This window comes from Moschus berezovskii, chromosome 15, assembly GCF_049115385.1.
Source record: "Moschus berezovskii isolate FMDL1 chromosome 15, NW_MosBer_1.0, whole genome shotgun sequence".
Classification (NCBI taxonomy): Eukaryota; Metazoa; Chordata; class Mammalia; order Artiodactyla; family Moschidae; genus Moschus; species Moschus berezovskii.
The window spans coordinates 54,378,303-54,401,298 of NC_142474.1; the positions used below are offsets into that span (position 1 = coordinate 54,378,303).

The 22,996-nt window shown below is 35.4% G+C and overlaps 1 protein-coding gene across 3 annotated transcripts in view; it reads left to right on the forward strand.

Annotated features, from left to right (window-relative positions):
- MINDY3 (MINDY lysine 48 deubiquitinase 3) overlaps positions 1–22,996 on the forward strand; it is an 84,384-nt gene that overhangs the window by 20,940 nt on the left and 40,448 nt on the right. For 2 of the 3 annotated variants that reach the window (XM_055429283.2, XM_055429299.2), the window contains 7 exons: positions 270–321; positions 1,188–1,302; positions 4,195–4,268; positions 5,141–5,220; positions 16,148–16,218; positions 20,712–20,744; positions 21,356–21,436. In XM_055429283.2, the coding sequence (XP_055285258.1) occupies positions 270–321; positions 1,188–1,302; positions 4,195–4,268; positions 5,141–5,220; positions 16,148–16,218; positions 20,712–20,744; positions 21,356–21,436 (506 nt within the window). The remainder of the gene's footprint in view (positions 1–269; positions 322–1,187; positions 1,303–4,194; positions 4,269–5,140; positions 5,221–16,147; positions 16,219–20,711; positions 20,745–21,355; positions 21,437–22,996) is intronic. The other variant, XM_055429293.2, reaches the window with a different exon arrangement.

The following is a 22,996-nucleotide window of genomic DNA, read 5'->3' on the forward strand; positions in this document are numbered from 1 at the left end:
ATTCTAGCACAACTGAATTTAAAGAAAATGTGTATTATTTAATCACCTTTCTACATTCTCAGTATTAAATCCATTTTAGTTCTATTCATGATACCTAAGATGTTGAAATATAAATTTATGTTACAGTAAAGTGGAAAATAAACTGAGAATTCTAAGGAGTAAGGAAAAAGGGAAACTTTTGATTGCTTAAAAGTATTTACAGCCTGCTGTGTGTATCTTGTGTCATTTATTTGCCATGTGTAGTGCTGAAAAGTGTCTTTTATGTATAGCTGCCTTGGCTGTCGAAGAGCTTGGCTTTGAGCGATTTCATGCATTAATTCAGTAAGTAACATTGGAACATTTAAAATACTTACCTTGTGGACACATTTGCCATTTTAAGTCTGTTCATACTGTGGAAAGGTACTTAGATTTGTATGCTTGAGGATTAATTTGTTTTCAGATTTTTTTTAAAAAAGAATAATTTGTCAATATGGTCTTCAAATATTCTGATTCCCAAATTAACTATGGAAATACACCCTTTTATAACAATAAAGGCTTTTTCATCATTATAATGAAAAAATCATTTTAGCTTAATGTTTCTCCAAGTGAAAATAAAGATTTCTAGTATGATAAATATTTGTGTTATTGCTTATTGTCAAAATATGCTTTCTATAATTTTCATTAAAAGTGCCATATTTTCATTAGAGTATTTAAATTTTTTGTTGTGAAATAAAAGGTAGGGATAGCTATGTTGGTAGAATTGTGAGTGGCATTTGATTTGAAATACAACATTATTTTAAAAGAAGCCACAAATGTACCCTTTATCCTTGGTGTTCAGATATTTGTTAAATAATTTTCAAGCTTTAAAAAGTCAAGTTTCTTTGTTCTTAACCATATCCTAGACGAGGACCACCTAATTCCTTAAATAACTGTATGATCATTGAAGAAGTCATTGATGTCAGACAGTTCACCTAAGAGATGAAGAGGTTCCTTACCAAGTAGGCTTTCTATTTTAATGGTACCTATTACGTATAATGACAGTTGTCAGCAATGGCTTTGGCTTTTAATGGCTAAATTTATATTTGAAAATTTGAGACACAAAAATCTCTTTATGCATTTTAATGTAGAAGACAATTTTAAAATGTTCCCATTTATGAATGTGGTCAATCTCATCATCATGTTAATACTTAATTCTTTTTTCCCCCCAGAAAAAGATCATTCAGAAGTTTAACAGAATTAAGAGATGCTGTCTTGGACCAGTATTCAATGTGGGGAAACAAATTTGGAGTATTGCTTTTTCTGTATTCTGTGTTACTGACAAAGGTTGGTTAAAGAAGATGTTTTACTGATTTTTATTCATTTGAGTTTAGTATTTTTCCTGCTGCAGAGAGACATTTTACTCCTGATATTGTTTCTAAATCTCAGAATTGAAATCTCTTGTGCCAGTAATGAAGAATCCGTCTCTCTTTTTTCACTCACCTGTTACTTAACCACTTTTCAAACTTCACCCATGATCTTCTAGACTGCAGAGATTTATCAGTAATGTTCTAATTATGAAGTGCAGTGAGGTCTTTGGTTTTGTGTTTTCTTTGATCATAGTAGAAGCACTTGACCCCTTAGCCCCTTGTGGAACAGCTGTATCTAACACCAGTCCCTTCTTAGCTTACCTGATAAATCACTATACTGGTTCTCTTTCTGTAATGCCTCATAATTACTTTTCTGCTTATAGCTTCATTTCCATCTTTTCCTGTTACTTACCTTTGTATCCTCTCAGCTTACCTTTATATGGTTCATTCTGACCTGTACGCTTCTGGTCCTGCCCTTTTCTGCAAGTGCCAGCCTCACATCTCCAGTGACCTGTTTGGTCTGAGTTATCCTGCTGGATTTGCCATATCTGGAATCAGACTTCATTGACTTGATAAGTGTTTATTGAGCATTGACTGTTTATTAGGAACTAAACTTACAACGTGGGATACAATTTTTGTTTAATCATTCCTCTTCAGTGTTGTAAACAAAAAAGTAGACACCTTAATAGTTACTTCCATTTTGGCAGTATTTCTGGTGTTTGTTTGTTTGTTTCATGCACAAAGCGTGGTGGGACAATAGAAGGCTTGCCTCAGTTCATATGGTGGAATCAAGGGCAGACCTTGTAGGCATCATTTGATGGATGGGGAGAAGTTTTCTGGACAGAATAACTATGGGAAGAAATTCAAGCTATGGGAACAACAGGTATAAAGACATTATCAGTTGGGGATATATCACACATTTGGAAACAATATAAGAGTTCAGTATTAGTGTAGCATAATATACCAGAAGTGCAACCGCAGAAGATGAGAATGGCATATATGTAAGAATTCTTGTGCAAAAATACTTAAAATCTCATTTCACGTGGCCAGAATTGGAACAAATAAAAAATTGTGAGCAGTGGAGTAATGAGGTCTTACTGTTGCTAAAAGGTTCTTTAAATTCGTATCAGAGTTGTGCTGGAGGGAGTTGGTATGTGGATAATAAGACTAGAGTCAGGGAAACTGGAAAAGCAGTTACTGAAATAGGTGACCCCAAGCCAGAGCAGTGATCATGGAAATGGAAAGAAAAGGAGCATATTTTTTAGAAGCATGTTTTAAACTTAGAAATTTTAAATCATTTAGGAGCATATTTAAGAGAAAGAATGAAAAGTAGTTAGTAGTCGATTAACAATGGGACTGACAGTGATGGAGGTCCCGAGGATGCCTGATTTCTTAATGAGTTCATTGTGACTGATCAGTACTCTCCCAGTTTTTATGCTCAAAACTTTTGATACCTCCTCTCTGTCTTGTCGTTCACAGCCAAGAAAACCGTCACGTCTAGTTCTTCCTTGACCTGGTCTTTGAAATAAGGTCCCCTCTCTCCCTAGTGATTTTTGGCACTTGTTTATGTTATTCATTGTGACTTTATGATAGTCCATTTTGTATAGTTGTCTACAAGGAAGGCCAGTGTGAGATCTTAAACTTGTTTGTATCCTTCTACAGTATTTCCACAATCATTACTATTTTGATTGTTGATTATCATCTCTTTAATTTTTAGAAATGGCCTATAATCAAATGGAATAAATAGTTAAAGTTAGGTGAATAGCACAATGAATGGCAGTTTATCACAATGACAATTTTGAAATTGATGGAGATAAAATGCCTAGGCCTTCTTGTACTTATCCAGTAGCTAGACCTTTAGGGATTTGGGTGATCTTTTGGGTGATTAAAAATACCAGAAAATTGGCTTTCAGGAAAATAAGAAACTCCTGCCTTCCTAGTTTACATTTTATTTTGTCAGTGCATGTTTGTATGACCAGTATGTAAGAACACACAATCAGAAGAGAACCTTCTATTTTCTTATGTATGAGAAACACCTGTTGTATATTTAAATTTATATCTTTATCATGTGTGTATATATTTAGTGTTTTAATGATCTAAGAAAATACATCAGGTACCTCAGTAGGTATATTGGGTTCAAATTTAATTTCAACTGAAGTTATGTGAGTATTAACTTCCAGATAAAATAATTTTCTCCTCACTTCACTTGAAACTTAAACAGTCTCTCTGTCTCCCCCTCTCTGGCCCTCCCCGCCACCCGTTTAACTCACATACCCACATTGGATCTGTTACCTGTTCTGATGTAGAGTCCACAGAAGAAAAGATTCTAAGAAAAGATACTAATTAGCTGCTTCTCACCATTTTCATTTCAAACGCACCCCCCATTTCAAATCTGGGTAATTCTTTGGGAGAAAAGTTACTTATACAATTGTGTTTTATTAATTCATAGTATAAACTGGTTAGTTTTTAAACTACCATAATTTTCATTTTTAGTTTTAAAAATAAGCCAATGAATTCTTGGTTTCTTTAGGGCATTGAAAACATAAAAAATGAAATTGAAGATTCAAGTGAGCCTTTGATTTCTTTTCTTTATGATTATTTATCTTGCTAACTTCTTAAACTGGCTGTATACTTGTAGACTCATTGCTTTTCCTTTTTATGTAAAGTCTACTACATTTAAGGCCTCAGTGGATAATGTTTTCCATATCCTGTAGGTTTTAAGACTTTGTATTTTTGTTATCTTTCTGTAATGAAGTTGTTTTTAAATGCCATGTACTCAGTGAGTGATATAAAAACATTGTAAATTTCAATTTTCTAATAAAAATTTAAAAAAATTAAAAATAAGCCAATGAATTCTTGGTTTCTTTAGGGCATTGAAAACATAAAAAATGAAATTGAAGATTCGAGTGAGCCTTTGATAGATCCTGTGTATGGACATGGCAGGTAATTAACTAAAATTTATTATTTCCTCATATAGACTTTAGGTTTCAGAATGGATAATATGCACATAAGATAAAACACTACCGAGTCAGATAATTTTGTTTGATGGTATTGACAGCTTAAAGTCTCTGAGTATGAGCAGTGTTACGCTTTATACATTGCTTTTATGTATGAAGTATTAACTTTCTTTTGAGGTCTGTGTATGCACTGGGTTTATTGTAGCAAATCGTTTCTTTTAGGATGACAGTGGGACTATTTTAACAAATTTTGCTTGATAGTGCATTCATGAAATTTTCTAATAGATGAAATTTGCTCACTTTAACTTAGAAATAAGCATATCTATGTGTATTTGTGAATGCTTTCCAGCTTTGGGGGGAAATTTTTTTTTTCTTTATTTTTCTCTGAGAAAACCCTGCCTCTCAAGCTTTTTATAGCTATTTATGCTAAAAATTGATGACACAATGACTGATTGTTAATGCACTACAAAACATATTTCCTTTAGATCTTTCTGCCCCAGAGGTTAAATTCACATGTCTTGCATCAAACACAAAATAATAAAAATTATATATGTATTTTTAAGGTGATTATAAATAAATTAGCGGTCTAAGTATCATTTTTTAAATCTATTTAAATATGATGTCTTGAATAAAGTTGTTAAATTTATATGATTATATAGAACAACAAATGCCATTGTGGTGACACAGAAAGTGATACATTTAGCAAGGTTGTGTATAAAATGAGAACTATAAGGTTTTTCTATTTTTTAAACAACATAATGTAAAAAGTCATGATTTTATGCTTTATCGTAAGAATAGTTTGTTTTGAAAATTAGTATAATTTTCATACTTTAATTACTTTTTAATCTTTATTAATAGCCAAAGTTTAATTAACCTCCTGCTGACAGGACATGCTGTTTCTAATGTATGGGATGGTGATAGAGAATGCTCAGGAATGAGTAAGTGTGTTTATTCTTTGTTGTGTTTATTTTGTTTATGGTGAATATTCCACTAAAATACAGTTGATTATTAATTCATGTGTTTAATGGCTCTGTGTTACTTAGAGGTTAAGATAAATGCTTTAGTATAGAGGAAACCCTTACAGTTTTCACAGCACTATAACGTGAAGAGCATGGACTTTGGAGGCTGACAAACTTGGGTTCAAATCCCAAGTATATGACTTGAGTCAAGATACTTAAGCCTTTAGCTTTCTCTAATATAAAATTAGGATTATAGGACTAACTTGCTTAGAAAAAGTAATAGGTCTTTTTATATATGTAAAGTTAAAATGTATTATATGTAAAGTTTGTACATATCCAGTAATATCTCTCTGTAAGTCGAGAACACTATTGAATTTTGCTTAAAATTGAAAAATTGAGTATCGTGATTTGAAGTATTTACTTTAAGAGTCTAGTGGTTTTTTCCCTGTATTACTTTTAAGGTCTGTAATTTCCTTTAAAATGCTGGGTAAATTTAAGGTTGTCTGAGAATTTTAAACCACCATCACCTCCATCTCTGGTCTCAGTTATGTCTTTTGTATACCTTCATATGTTTCCAGGAACGTTGAAGTCAGGCATCTTTGGCCAATCCATCTAGTTAAGAAGAGCTGATATACAGCTCTGAAAAAGATTCCCTGTAGCTTATTGTTACTTGGTCAGTCTGAATTCATTTATATGTTCTTTCAACATACATTGAATAACTACCACATGTTCAATCCTGCCAGTTAAAGGCATGTCAAACTGTCAAGTATGTAATACTTGAAGTGTGTAATGTAGAACAGAAATCATCATGACTCCTATAGTTCACAGGGAAGTTTAATTTTTCTCCTAAAATTGGATAAAACTGTCAACAAATGATAGAAGCAAATATTATGACTGAGAAAATAATAGTTACTGCTTTCTGCTCCCATTTAAGTGAATGAATCTTAAATTTAAGTTTTCTCAAATTTTAGAAATACATGGAGTTATTAGAAACATGAAAGAATACAATATTAGGGGGGAAATCAGTAAAAATGAATGAATTTCAAAATTGAAAAGCACCTTAACACCATCCAACCTTTCATTTAACTATTTAAGAAATCTAAGAGGTACCCTTCCATCCTACATTAGCTAATGTATACAAAATTATCTCAGTGATGAGGTGAAAATGAGAACTTAGTTTAGGTGATTTCTGGTAAAGGTCAAAGTTCAAACAGTCAAATTCACTGACAAAAAAGTAGTGAGGTGAACTCGCTCTATATTTTTGTAATTGAGCCCATCCTGTTCTTGAGCCCTCATTCTGATTGAGAGCTGAAAATATTCAACCCTGCCAGTCAAAGGCATGTCAGATTCTCAAGTCTTCCATAAGCTTTTCTTCATGCTATATATGGGTTGGCCAAAAAGTTCATTTGGGTTTTTCCATTACATCTTATGAAAAACTTTTTGGCCAACCCAATACTTATAGGATATTGGTCAGCTATCCAATTTAGGTTGTTGATCCATACTAATTCATCCTTTTCTGTTTCTTGAAATACTAGCTTTCAAAGCTATTGTCTTGCAGTGTTTGTTTTTTTTTTAAGTATAGTTGAAATATCAAAACTAAGCAATGACTTTAAAATATTATCTTGGAAAAGAAAATAGACATGGTATACTTCTTGCATTCTCCCTTGTTATGAATGTTGACCTAAAGTTGAATCTGTTTTCATTCACCAAAGTGAAAATGAAAGTCCATATATTCATTCAGCATTTATTGGATGTTTTTCTGTCTGACAACATGGAGATTGTAATATATGTAATATACAAAGAAAAATTATAATTAAAGAATTACTAGTTTTGCAAATCTTTAGGCAAGTTGCTTTACTTTTCTTGTCTTCAGTTTCCTTATTTATAACTCAGGGAGGTAATACCTTCCTTAAAGAAATGTTAGATTATGAAGATTAATATTAAATTTCTAAAATGCCTCAAACAGGCCATGGGAATACTTGGCCTTCCCTCAAAAGAGGAAAACAAGAACACGCACACAGATAATTTTAATGCAAGGCAAAGTGAACACTGCTGCTGTTGCTGCTAAGTCACTTCAGTCGTGTCCGACTCTGTGTGACCCCATAGACGGCAGCCCACCAGGCTCCCCCGTCCCTGGGATTCTCCAGGCAAGAACACTGGAGTGGGTTGCCATTTCCTTCTCCAATGCGTGAAAGTGAAGTCGCTCAGTCGTGTACGACTCTTCACGACCCCATGGACTGCAGCCCTCCAGGCTCCTCTGTCCATGAGAACCTCCAGGCAAGAGTACTGGAGTGGGTTACCATTTCCTTCTCTAAAAATGAACACAAGTTGAAGTAAAATATGATAGAAGTTCAAGGAAAGGAGGAAACCTTTCCTACTCTGTTTGCCTTGGGATGATGAGTAGGGAGCCATTAAGTAGGAGTGGCCATTTTAATGAAGCCACATGGAATGAGAGAGAGGGAAAAATAACAGGTTTGTGTCTAGAGACAGGGAGACAGACCAGTCTGATTAGAGCAGTGTATCTTAATCCTGACTATGCGTTGTCACTTAGGAAGCTTAAGAGTAAGTCAGTGCTCAGGCCCCAGCTGAGAACAAATAAACAAATTAGAATTTCTAGGTAGTGGGGTCTGGACATGATAATTTAAAAATTACCCGTACGTAATTAGAATGTACAGCCAGATTTGAGGAGATAAAAGCATTGACTGTGAAGGAGACAGAAAAGATCATAAAGATAAAGTTGGGTAAGAAACCAGAGAATCTTGATACTGAGAAGTTTAAACCTAAGTTGTCAGGAAGAGAGTCATTAAAGGTATTTAAGCAGAGCAGTAACATAAGACAAAATAAGAACTTGAACCTGTCAGCTTTTTTGCATAGGAATGGGATGGGGTGACAGGTCACAAACTAGAACAAGTCACAAACTAGTCAAGATGGGTGGGAAGTAACAAGATGAAATAGGTGTGGCAAAGGAAGAGTAAGAGAGCCGCTAGGGTTATGTACTTTGTTCCAAGCAATATGTTTTGGATGTGTATCTTCTCAACCTCAATTTATAGTTAAGAAAACTGAGGCTTAGGTCATTTGTAATTCACCCCATGTCCAATAGCAGGCGTGCACGACTTCTGGCCACAGCCCAGGCCTGTGCTCAGTCCACCATAGCATGTTCTCCTGCTGGACCCTGCCTCTGTGAAAGAGCCTCCAGGAAAGTAGAAGCTGTAGAATTCAGCTGTGAATTAGACGGATGAGAGTAAGGTACAAATAACCAATAGGTTTTCAAATGAAGTTTACTGACTGAATGAATATGTGCAAGAAACATCATAGGAAGTCAGCTATAAGTCACTGTTTTGGTGGCAGAGAACAGTTCTTGTCCTCAGGGATTTCATGTTATTTAAAGGGCAGTTAACAACTGTTGACAGTTATTAAAAATGCTGATCCTGTGTGCAACAGCTAAGACCTGGCTCAGCAAGTAAATAAATATAAATAATGATAACAACAGAAAGCCCATTATCCAGCAGTGACAAGCATCATCTTAGCAATGCCAACCTCTGTTCTTAGTATTTATTGACTGTATTCTTTTCTCCTATTTTACTAACTTCTTTTCTTAAAACTACTCTGTGAAGGTCATAGAATAAAGGAAACTAAGGCACCAAATTAAGTATCTTATTTCATGCAAACAGAGCTGGAGTTTAAACCACAGTTGTCTGGTTCCCTTACAACCATCATACTTAATCATCATGATAGATAGCCTATTAAACCACACTTAACAGAGTTTTCAGTGTGAAAATAAATATATAAGACGATGTAGAAGAATTTCATTTATTTAATTTCACAGTAGCCCTAAGAGGTAATTTTTTGCCTCATTTATAGAGAGAAGCAGAGATTGAGAATTTTATCCAAAGATTTTTTTTTTATTGTGATCTAGAGTTAAGTGAATGAGCCATGCTGAATCTCTGAATCAAGGAGAATGAGGACTAAGAATAGGCTATGAATTTAGCAGTTACCAAGGTCTTTCCCTTAAAAAAGCAATTGAGATAGAATCCATAGCATAAGGAGTAAATATTTTAGGAATGCAGGCAAGGACATTTTGCTGGTGAAAGGGTGGAAAGAGAGGAGTTCGTTGCCTGGTCATAAGACCAAGAGATGGTATACACCAGTTTTGTTTTAAGGGATAGAAGTCTCCTAAATTGTCTGTTAGGAGGGAAACTGCTTTTAATAGAAGAGATAGTAAATGGAGTTGATAGTAACAGTGACGTTGGAAAGATACACAGTTCTTCTAAAACAAGAAGAAAGAATGTATTGAGAAAAGAAAAAGAAAAAGGCATTTTGAGGTATCAAATATTTAAATTGGGAGAACTTTTGAGAGTTTGAATTTGTCCACTGACAATGAATGGACAAAGTTAGAGGCATGTAAAGGAGAAAGAGTTTGCATCTACTGCTTTAAGAAGGAGTATAAAGATGAATTATGAAAGGAATGTTTAAATGTGCAATCAGAATTAAGAGCTGAGATGAGGTTACATAGAATTATTTATAGTGGATCCAACCAATAAAGGTTACAGTTAGGCTTCTGTTCTTTTTCTTTTTTTTAACTAATAGATTTATTGAGATACACATCTACCATTTAAAATGTATAAGTCACTGGTTTTTAATATGTTCTAGAGTTGTGTAGCCATCACCGTATCAGTTTCAAAACATCTGTATCATTTCCAAAAGAACCCTTAAACCCATAAGTAGTCACTTCCCCTCAGCCACCATTAATCTGCTTTCTATCTCTGTTGATTTGCCCATTCTGGACATTTAATAGAATCATGTAATATCTAAACTTCTGTACCAGTTTATTTCACTTAGTGTAGCATTTTCAGGATTCATCCATATTTTAGCTTGAACCAGCACTTCACTCCATTTTACTGAAAAATATTTCATTGTATAGCTTATAGCACATTTTCTCATTTTCATTTTTCATTCATCAGTTGATGGACATTTGGTTTTGTTTCCACTTGGCCGTGATGAGTGATGTGATTAGTAACATTTATGTACAAATGTTAGTGAGAAGATATTTTTACTTTTCTTTAGCATCTAGCCAGGAGAGTGAAAATCCTGGGTCATATGATAACTGTGTGTTTATTTAACCTTTTGAGGAATACCTGTTAAACGTTCATAATGCCAAATTACCTTTGGAAATTTGCTTTACCAACTAGAGAAGTATAAACTTACACTTGCAGTGTGTAGTTCCTGTTTTTCTACATCCTAACCAGCACTCAGAACTTTCACTCTTTAATATTTTTGTCAGTTTATTGACACTTGGTAGCCTATTTTGATTCACATTTCTCTGATTCCTAGTGAACCTGCACTTAATCATCTTTTCATATGTTTGTCAACTTTTAATGTTTTCTTCTTCTGGGAATTTTCTGTCTTTTGGCATTTTAGAAGGAGAGGTTATTTTACTTAATATTTCTAGGGGTACTTTATAAATTCTTAGTTCTTTATGTATTAAATCTGTGTTGTAGATACTTTCTCTCAGCCATTTCTGTCTTCTTTAACTTTGCCACTGCTATCTTTTATATACCAAAGCTTTTGTTTTTGATGAAATTAAATCATTTGATCTCTTCTTTTAGGGCTTCTGGGTTTTTTTGTTGTTGTTACATTTTTTTCTGTGTATCTGTTCTGTGTTTCTCCCACCCCAAGGTTAAAGCTAGCACTGCCTAGTATTTTCTTCAAATGCTTTGGTAGGCTTTATTTCTTTTTAATGTTTATCCCGTTAATCCATCTGGATTTTATTTATTTATGAGTGGTATGAGATAGGGATCTACCTTTTTACTTTTTCCCAAAGGATTACCTAATATCCCAATTCTAACTTCCCTAGTGGCTCAGATGGTAAAGAATCTGCTTGCAATGCAGAAGACCCAGATTCAATCCCTGAGTCAGTAAGATCCCCGGGAGAAGTGACAAGCCACTCCAGTATTCTTGCCTGGAGAATTTCCAGAGATGTCTGGCAGGCTACAATCCATGGGGTCACAAAGAGTTGGACACTACTGAGGGACTAACGCACACACACACGCGCGCACACACAGAAGTTGCTAGATAAAATGCAGAGCTCCCAGTTAAATCTGAATTTCAAATAAGCAATCCTTTTTAGTGGAAGTATGTCTTGTTTAGTATTTTGAGTATACTATACTGAAAATTTTTATTTTGTATCTGAAATTTAAATATAACTGGGCATATTGTCTCCTTATTGGCTGAAATTGGCAACCCTGGCTAGATGCCAACTCCGTAGCAACCTGACTTCTCAGGAATTTAACAACCAGTTAGTGGGTTTTTAAAAAGCTCTTCACTTCAAAAATAGATTTCACAAAGTTCATGGCTCAAAGTGCATGTACCTTTACCTATAAGTGAGATGAACCAAGCCATTTTTGTATTTTTTTAAAATTTTAGGTATTCTAGCATTCTTATTAAAAAAGCCCTCCCCCTTCCATTTTTAAACTATAGATTCTTTTTAAAATTTTTATTGGAGTATAGTTGCTTTACAGTGATGTTATTTTCTGCTATATCATAATCAGCTGTACATATACATATATCCCCTGTTTTTTAGATTTCCTTCTCATTTAGATCACCACAGAGCATCAAGCAGAGTTCCCTGTGCTATACAGTAGGTTCTCATTGAACTGGTTATCTATTTTACACATAGTAGTGTATATATATGTCTATCCCAGTCTCTAAATTCATCCCACCCTCCTTCCCCCCGTGGTAACCGTAAGTTTATTCTCCACTTCGGGGTATCTAGTTCTGCTTTCAGATAAGACACAGGTGTACCATTTTTCTAGATTCCACATATATGCATTACTGTATGATGTTTTTCTTTTTCTGACTGACTTCACTCTGTGTTGACAGTCTCTGGTTCCATCCACGTCTCTGCAAATGGTACAGTTTCATTTCATTTCTGTGGCTGAGTGATATTCCATCGTGTGTAGATTCTTTACTTACTCAGTGACCTTACGTAGTTTTACCCCAGCTTATATTTTTAGCCATCATGAACTTATCGATGCTTGAACAGAATCATGCTACTTATTTTCATTTCTCTGTACATGCTGCTCCTTGTGCCTGAAGACCTCTATCCCTCCCATCTCTGCTTGGCCAGTCCTTCAGCTGCCACTGCTTGTGCTTTCTCCAGGAGTCCCCTGAGTCCCACAACTGCTGGTCGTCTGTCTGGTCTCTGAGCATTTTGCCTTCATCATACTTACCACAGTCTACATTGTCACCTACTGTCGGGTTTTTTTTTTCAGTTGTAGTAAGAACATTTAACATGAGATCTACCCTTGCAATGAATTTTTGAGTATGGTATTAACTATAGGTATGCGCTTGTACAGCAAATCTTATTTCTCATATAACTGAAACTGAAACTCTTCTATCTGTAGAATAGCCTCTCCCCATTTCCTCCTCCACTTGCTCCTATCAACCACCATTCTATTTTCCGCTTCTCTGAGTTTGTTTTAGATACCTCATCTCAGTGGAATCATGCAGTGGTTCTCCTTCTATGACTGGTTTATGTCAGTTAGCCTGAGGTCCTCAAGGTTCATGTATGTGCACATACAATAAGATTTCCTTCTTTTGTAAGCCTGAATGGTAATCCTTTGTACGGATGTTACACGCTTTCTTCATTCATTCGTTGCTAGACATTTAGGTTGTTTGTTTCTCAGCTGTTGTGAACAATGTGGCAATGAACATGGGAATGTGGATATCTGTTTGAGATCCTCATTTCACTCTTTTGAATTAAATACACAGAGGTGGAACTGATGGATCGTACGGTGGTTCTATTTTTAATTTTGGGGGGGAACCTCCATCCTGTTTTTCATGTTAGATTCCCACCAACAGTGAACAAGGATTCTACACATCCTCCCCAACACTTACTTATCTTTTCTGTTTTTGTGAATGGTTATCCTAGCATTGTGGTTTTGATTTCCTCCTCTCTGATGATTGGGGATGTTGATGTTCAGCATCTTTTCATATACTGTTGGCCATTTGTATGTATTCTTTAGAGAAATGTCTAAGTCTTTAGCCTAGATTTTTTTATTTAGCATTTTGTTTGGTTTGGGGAGTTACTTTTTTTTTTTTACAATGAGTTTTAGGAATTCCTTATATGTTTTAGGTGTTAACCCCTCATCAGATACATAGTTTGCAGAGAGGTTCTTCTTTGTCTTCATAGTCCTGGTGATCCCTTTGTATTCCCACACTGTGCTTAACATTGTTCTCTTCAATACTTGGCCCTCAGGGTGTGTTTGTTAAATAAATACAGTGCAGGTATGTGCTTTCCAAGTCAGTATCAAGTTTGAAAGGCCTAAGAAGGACTTCTGTAGACACCCTGACAGTAATGAGAATGATAGTTGGGAGCAGAGAAGGGTATAGAGAAGCAAACTCATGAATATATGAAACTCTACATTTTGATACAGTCTGACTGACTGAACACAAAGGTGGATAGACACTTAATCATGGTTAGTCTTAATTGCTAGGCTAAGAACAAGAAGAAAGTTATGAAATACAGTGACAGAATTATTAGAATTTTCTGCAAACAAACAGATTTCTTGGAGACTTACTGAGAAAAGTGTAGTTAGTGTAACTAAATTCTTTAAATTTTAATATGTGAGAATAGTATGTCTTCACTGTACTTATAACTTTGTGCAATAATAAATATTATTAATGATGCACTTTAGCTATCAAAATAAGATCAAAATTTTAAGTACATAGGAGTGATACATTTTAAAAATATTACCATTCAAACAATGTGGCTAAACATGTGATTACTGACTGCATTTGAATAATTCATTATTCAAGAGTTTTGAAAGCTGATTTGGTATATTTAGTAGCATGATATTATAAATATAGTATTCTAGACATCTGTAAGGAAATAGATGATGTAGTAATCAAGGCATAACACTAGGTGGTGGTAACTGATTTTAGAAATTAAAATGTGAAACTGTTTCTTAACATGTTTTATTTGAACTTGAGAATATTGAGTGCTCCTTAATTTTTAGAATGAAGAGGAAGAAAAAATTTGAAAGACTGTGGGGTACTATCTCTTCCTATCTGGGTTGCTCACCTTCACTTTCTCTTTTTGATCTGAATGCTATGCCAACAATTTTCAGATTTCTTGGTCTCATGACCTTTACATTATTAAACATTATTGAGGATCCAAAAAAGCTTTTGCTTATTTGGTTTATAAGAAAATAATAATCACTGTTTTTTGGGTTGTTAAAAATTAAGACAGAGAAATAAGTCTAAAAGGAACTTAGACATCCCGGAGAATTCTAAGCAAAACTTGGAAACTGTGGCAATGTCTCCTCTGTACCTATAAGAAGCTAGTGAAAAATACAAACTATGTGTATACATGTCTTCTATGAATTTTGAATTTACAAAAATTAAAGCTTAAAAACCAATTCTTGGTTTACACCGTCTAGATGTTGTGCTTAAGGATACATAGTCAAATATTTACAACAAAGCAAATAAGTTGATATTATTACATTAATTGATAAAAACATGATATCCTACAGGAAAATGGACGGTACATAACCAAATAGTAAAAAGGATGTAGAGTTATATATATGTTGTGTTTATAGTGGACATAATTTTTAAGCAGAAAAAATATTCTTTTTAGAAATATGTATGGTCGCAAATTACCATTACAAATTACTGTTACCCAAATTATTATTATCCTGATACTTAACGTACTTTAGCTGAAAGCTGTAGTCTATGAAAAGACTTTATTATCATTACAGTTACATTTCTGACGTGGAATAGTCTGTCTTTTCATTTTCTGTGCTTTTTCTGCTCTTTCTTATCCATTTGCATGATCATGCTGGTGACTCCCTAAAGCTTTGCATCCAGTTCTGACCTCTTTTTCCGTGTTCCTGAACCTTACTTCTAGTAATGTATCCATCTCTATCTAAAAGTCCTCAAGGTCACTCAGTCCTACTTGTCTAAAACCAAACTCATGCTCTCTCTTCATACCACTTTAGAACCTAAATCTTTATTCTTTCTCTCAGTCAGTCACCATTTATCAGGTTCCCCAGGCTAGAAACCTTTAAGGAAGCTTTGACAAATTTTTCACCCCTTGAATACATTGATTTTTCATACTTCTTTGCCATTTCTTCTCTTTAAATTTTCTTCTTATCCTCTTCTTGGCCTGGAAAATTCCTACATATGCTTCAGGATTCAACTCAGATGTTACCACTTGCATGCACCTACCCTAACACAGTAAACAGATGCCCTTAACACCACTGTAAGATGTGTGTGTTCATCTAAACAAAGAGCACAAGTTTTCTCATCTGTCTCCTTTGATAAGCTTTTAGCCTTTGTAAGGGTTTCCCTTGTAGCTCAGTGGTTAAAGAGTCTGCCTGCAATGCAGGAGACCTGGGTTTGATCCCTGGGTTGGAAGATCCCCTGGAGAAGGGAATGGCTACCCACTCCAGTATTCTTGCCTGGAGAATCCCATGGACAGAGGAGCCTGGTATACTACAGCCCATGGGATCGCAGAGAGTCAGACACGACTGAGCTACTAACACTAGCCTTTGTAAAGCAGGTACTGTGTTCTGTTCTTCATTATTTGCCCAGTCTTAAGCATGCTGCTTGTGTTTATTTAGAGGAGAAAGGGATGATATCAAATGTCTATAAAAAGTTAACATTGAATATAAAGTTTTATAAATGCATTTAATGTACATACAAAGGCTCTATTACCTAATCTAATGGATTTTATAACGAATAGGACTATCATGATGACTTGATGTGAATTCTTAACAGTAAATATATGCTAGCTTTTAAAGTACAATTTTGGGTAGAAGTAAAAGTTTTGGTGGAGAATATATATATGTGTGTGAAGTGCTTTTCAGATCCTTACGCTAATGCATTGCTGACTTTTTTGTTGCAGAACTTCTTGGTATACATGAACAAGCTGCTGTAGGATTCTTAACACTCATGGAAGCTTTAAGATACTGTAAGGTAAATTGATTTTTAAGGTACTTTGAACGGTTTTTATTCACTTGTCCACTGTTAGAGCATTTTTCTCCTATGACAGCATATTTTAGTTTACTGCTGATAGTGTATACTCTCAATTCCTTTTTCATCACCCTTTCTGAACTGACAGGCTTATCAAGGATAGAGTTAAGCTGGCCGATCATGCTGTTTTCTATTTTTTTAGGCTCATTCCTTTTGAGGGTCAGAGGCAGAACCCACTTTGAAAATGAACTGAACTGATGAAAACAGATATCCATTATTGAATATAAATAAAGTTTTTGATAAACTGAGGGGAAAGAATGTCCTATTTGATCTTCCATACTAATAGTGTGTTTCATTGAAACAACTGGCAATATTTTGTCAGGCATAGTAAAACAATTTGCTAAATGCCTGAAATTCTAACTTTTGTCTATTTCATCTGAAAAAATGATTTCACAGTAAAAGAAGAAAGACCCAAGCATTTCACAGCATTAAACTCTTAACACATGTGCTAGGATTAGGAGCTGCCACGAGGCTCTCATTTTTTGATACGTATCTCATCACTTTCCTGCATAATATGAAATTACTATGGATATTCCAAATAGTTTTAAATGGAGTTTAAATCATTAATGATTTGCATTTAATAAGATGTTCTGATTTTGGAAAAAGAAGTAGATATTCTATTCTTTTCCAGTTTAGAATGGTGGTTCCATAGCAGTGGTTCTAATGGTGGTGATTATTTTTAGTAACAGTAACAGTCCTTTCCCTCCTGCCTGCCTTCCTTCCTCCTCATCCTCCCTGCCCTCCCTTCTCTCCTTCCTCTCTTTGGTTTCTTTTTTACTAGAGAACATTCCTCATGATTTCATGACAGCACTTGCACAGGGATGATATGGACATGATGATTAAATGATTTCATCCTGCCTTTATTCATTAATAGTAATTGTACTGTCAAGCAGTAGCAACTCTTACATTTTTAGTGACTTTAATTACATAAGCCAAAGCTATTCTGAGGCAGTCTAGCGACCAGAGAATCAAGCTGTGTCTCCTCCCCAACACACCCACAACCAACCATTCATATTCCGAAAAGTGTGACTGTGTATGCACATAAAGAAATGGTGACTAGATAGAAATAATGGGTGTTAATTAGCTTGATTGTGGTGATCTTTTTACAATATATACATGTATCAGAATATCAAGTTGCTCAGCTTAAATATGTTTAGTTTTTGTATGTCAAAGATATTTCAGTGAAGCTGTTTTCTAAAAAGTGCGTGGTGTGTGTTTTTCAGGAGGATAGAGAGTGAAGGTGATATGTTCTAAAGTCTTCACCCTGTGGCCTTAAGGCCCTGATGGTCTGGATTCTCTGTCCTCCAGCCACACTGTCTCCTCTCAATTCTTCTTCATATGTGCCAAGCCCTTACCTTCCCTGGGTTGGGAACATCCCCTGGAGAAGGAGATGGCAACCCACTCTAGTTTTCTTGCCCGGGAAATCCCATGAACAGAGGGACCTAGGTGGGCTACAGTCCATGGGATCACAAAGAGTCAGACATGACTTAACGACTAAACAACAGACAACAAGCCCTTACCTGATGAACTTTTATACTTCTTTCATTTCTGCCTGGAATACTCCAGCTGAATGGATCACTCCTCTCCCCTTTTTAAGCCCTAACTCAGATGGTATCTCAGAGGCCTTTTGTTGGACCATTTCCCACTGACTGTTTTTCACATTATTTTGTAGGAATAATCACTTTGTAATGACCTTTTTTTGTTGGCTTGGTTATCTTTTTTTTTTTTTTAAATCTTAAATTTTTCTATTGTCCTAAATGGAATATTAACTCTATGAAAACAGTCACATTGTCTTTCTGGGTACATATTAGATGCTCAGTAAACATTTGTTGAATGAACAAGCAGGCAGACAGTATCACCAGAATGGTGAGCTCTTCTAAATACGTGCATTTGCTTTTCTTTAACTGTTAGGTAGAACAGAGGAATGTTTGTTTTCTGCCTAAGATCATAGTGGGAAGCCATTAGCTGCTGTATATGCTCCTGTTACCCCAGTATTACTGCCTTAGTACTACCCTAGTATTACCGGTCTAGTGTTCGAGCAGTAATTGTGGTGTTTTCTAGGGTTTAAAGATGTTTCTTATGGTAGGATACAGCATACAGATGCTCAGACAGATGAAAGGCAGAACACTTTTGTTACTTACAGCTCTAAACAAGAGAAAGCTCCGAGACAGGGCCAAGGAGAGAAGGAGACCTGTGGACAAGGCACCAGTAGTTTACAGCCCTGAGGAGCAGCTTCCTTATGAGAACTGGGATGGAGCTGGCTGGGAGGCCATGCAACCCATGCCTGGCCCCGCTGTGGGCTGGCTGGTTTGAATATATTCAGTGGGCTCTGGGGCTTGGGAGTCGTCTCTTGTAGTCTGGTACCGGGCTCCAGGGCGATGCTTGGTGGCCTGGAATGTGGGAGACAGATCAGGGAGGTTTGGACTTCATCAGCTGCCTTTTTTAAAGGAAGCTGACCAGCCCCTAGTGAGGACCTCAAAACTAAGTGAAGACAAGCATTTAAAAAATAAGCCTCTAACACTGTGGTGCTCATCTGTATATAATTATAGCTATCCTTCTGAAAATACATGTATATTTGGAATTATATACTTTTTATCAAACATATAGAGAAACAGCAGTAAGGAAATAATTGTGTTGTTATGGATTTTCTGAGTCTGAACATTTTCCTTTTCTTTGATAGTGTAGCAAATTGCCCTTTAGAGTTAAAATGATCAATTTCATATTACTTTTATCATATGCATTCATTAAGACAAAGGAAACAGTCTCTCATGGGCTCGCTGGCTCTCTTTCTCTTTCTCTCTCCCCATCTCCAGCTCCTATGTGCATGTGTCTGTGAGAGTGTACTGAGATGAAAGGGTGACTGAGTGCTTTGGGGTGTGCACTTCAAAAGAAAAAAAGATAGATATAGAACTCCTATGCCGTAAAATTCACCATTTTAAAGTATATAATTCAGTGGGGGTTTTTTGTGTATTCACAAGCCTCTGCCTTCATGACCACTATCTAATTTCAATACATTTCCTCACTCCAAGAAGATCCTCTACACCCTTTAGCTGTCACTTCCTCATTCCTCCCCAGCGCCTGGCGCCTTTTTGTCTCTGAAGCTTTGCCTCTTCTGGATAGTTCATGTAAATGGAAACGTACAGTATGTGGCCTTTCGTATCTGACTTCTTCTTTCACTTAGCATAATGTTTCCGTTGTTCATTCCTGTGTATTAGTACTTAATTTCTTTTTTATGACCAAATAATATATTTTTGTATGACTTATCAATTTATATCAATATTGTTTTTCTCTTTAGTAGCTGATGGACATTTAGATTGTTTCTGATTTTTGACTCTTATGAATAATACTGCTATGAACATTAATATATAATATTAACATAATAATGTAATACTACTGTGAACATTAACGTTTTGTGGACATGGTTCTGTTTCTCTTGGATGTGTATCCAGGAATGAAATTACTTGATCACATGGTATATGCATAATTTTTGGAGGAACTAGCAAACTGTTTCCAAAGTGGTTGCACTATATATGGCCTTTCGATTTATTTATTTTTATTATTACAAAACTCTGCATGAGTTCAGCACTCATTTGCCCTTTGATCCCACTGTGTATAATTTTATCCTCATTTTTTTTTTTACTTCTACCTTAACTAAACACACACACACGCCTACACACTGATACATGCACACTTTTTCTAGAAGAGGAATTAAACGATGTCTAAACTTTGCATCACAAGAGACAGCATGATGTAATGGAGAGCTGCCACATTATGTGTCATAAACACGAGTTTTAATTCTGACTCTATACTAGTTAGCTGTTTGAATTCAGACCAGGCACTGATCCTGTGTATTTTCCGGTTTCCTTATGTAGAATGGAAGGACTTGGCGGAAAACCTCTAAAACCCCTCAATTCTGAATCTCTGATAAGCTTTGTCTTCTTCTTTGTGCTTTTTTGTTATCCTCTCTGTTGTCCTCAGATCACCCTTCCTCCTTTACTGGTTGTTCATTGCGATTAGCACATCCAGCTCATGTCTCCCATCACAGGTCAAAAGATAGTTTTACTATCCCACTGCCCTCCTAATGATCACAGTATATCTCAAAGGTGGTTGAAAGCAGGAAACCATAGTGAGGCTTTTGGCTGCTTAGTGATGAATAGTTGACCCTGACTGACTGCTGCAAGTAGCCACTTAAGAGTTTCCCAGTTTCAGTGGGGGTGGGGGGCAGGTGAAGGTCTTATGAGAAAAGAAAACTCAGCAAATGTTATTGGTAAGGTTACTTGTTTATCAGAGTCCTTGTCCGTCTAACAGTGTGAGTGACTGATGTGAACGTGGTCAGATTTCAGAAGTCAGTTTTTAACCTGTTGAATTTTAAGCTTGCTTTTTCTCTGTCACACAAAAATGATACCCTTAAATTTTTGGTGCTATTGTTTTTATAGGTTAAATATGTAACCTTGAAGGCAGACTATAAGGTATAACTTTTTAATATATTTTAGAGAGAATTAATATTGTGTAACTTTGAACTTACTTCCCGCCATGAAGAATCAAGTGAAGGATTCTTTAATATTCCTAGATGGAAGTATGTATTTTGCTTTAGAGAGATTATTATATTGCTCTATGTTCTTTGAAGACAGGATGGTCTTAAGGCTTTGTCTCTTATTTATTCATGTATCTATTCACTTGTTAATTTATGATTATTTTCCTGATAAAGTAATTATCATCAGATTTATAGTTTTAGAGTTTGAGGTACCAAGCTGAAATTCTAGAAGTGGCTGTTTATCTAAGATCTTCAGTGAAACATGAGAATGATTCTTAGGGTTAAACTAATTTATTTTTTCATGTGTTAAATCTGTGTTATTATTATTCTAGTGGAAAGATACATTATAAGCTTCTCCCTGACAGTCTTTATAACATTCATTTTTACATTTGGCATTTGACCTTTATGGATAAGGTATTCTGGAACAATCCATTATTCCATTTAAATATCAATTAGGCATTTTAGTGATGCTTCACACATTTGTTGGTAAATATTTAACAGGCAATATAAAATTTTCATTTACTTATTTTGCTACCTTTGTTCTAGGTTGGCTCTTACTTGAAATCTCCAAAATTCCCTATTTGGATTGTTGGCAGTGAAACTCACCTCACCGTCTTTTTTGCCAAGGTATGCTTTGCAGGATCTCTTTGTTGTTGTTATTTTTAAGTTTGACATCAGGCAAACAAGTAATATTACATCCATATTTAGTTTGAATCTTTATACAGAGTTCAGTGGATGGTTTCAAAATCTAAAAAAGCGATACTAAAGGATCTTACTGCTTGTATGATTGTCCTACTCTAGTTTTGGAATAATTTCAGTCAAGTCGGTCATGATTTAGTTATAATTTCTTTATCTTTACCAACTTTACAAGTTTGACTTTTGATTTTTTTCAGAAATCACTGTGTTATGGTGAAAATAATTGAAATTAAATGTTTTGAGTTACTATTTTCTTGAGGATAAAAATCTAATTTATGTGATATAAAATAGTTTTCGTTACAACATCTAGGAAAATATTTTTAAATTTATTAATAGTTCAAGGATTTAGAAGTCAGTTGCTCTTTTAGGATGGAATATTTCCACAGTTTTAGTATATATAGTATAACAGTATCGAATTAGGTTAAATATATTTGAATATGTTTAAAATTTTTGCCCCCAGAAAGCTGTTGCTAAATCACAGGCTTTATACTTTCTCTTCCTACAATTGAGTGGTTTAGAGATTTGAATTCAGAAGCCTTTGTTAGCATCCCAGCCTTGCCACTTCCTAACATGGCTCAGCCTCTTTGCCCATGTCTTTAAAATAGGGTTTAGTAATAGGATCTTATTCTTAGGATTGTTGTCAGGCTTAAATATAAAACATTTAGTAGAACCTAGTACACGTTAAATGCCCAGTAAATCTTAGCTGTCATCGTCATCATCATCATCATTGCCTTTTTCATTATTGTGGTATGCCTACGTAGACTTGCTAGATGTTGGACTAAAGGGAGAAAATAAATAATTCTATTTTTGATGTTTCTTAATCCTGTTGCACTTTGCTGATTACTCAGCGTGCTCTTTCAGCTTGTGCTTGTTAGTGTTCTTTATTTGTGTCTTTGTAAGAAGTATGAATTATATAAATTGTACTAAAGACTTGATGAAAGTGAAAGAGGAGAGTGAAAAGTTTGGCTTGAAGCTCAACATTCAGAAAACGAAGATCATGGCATCTGGTCCCATCACTTCATGGCAAATAGATGGGGAAACAGTTGAAACAATGTCAGACTTTATTTTTGGGGGCTCCAAAATCATTGCAGATGCTGATTGCAGCCAGGAAATTAAAAGACGCTTACTTCTTGGAAGGAAAGTTATGATCAACCTAGATAGCATATTAAAAAGCAGAGACATTACTTTGCCAACCAAGGTCCGTCTAGTCAAGGCTGTGGTTTTTCCCGTGGTCATGTATGGATGTGAGAGTTGGACTGTGAAGAAAGCTGATCACCGAAGAATTGATGCTTTTGAACTGTGGTGTTGGAGAAGACTCTTGAGAGTCCCCTGGAATGCAAGGAGATCCAACCAGTCCATTCTAGAGGAGATCAATCCTGGGTGTTCATTGGAAGGACTGATGCTAAAGCTGACACTGCAATACTTTGGCCACCTCGTGCGACGATTTGACTCACTGGAAAAGAGTCTGATGCTGGGAAAGGTTGGGGACAG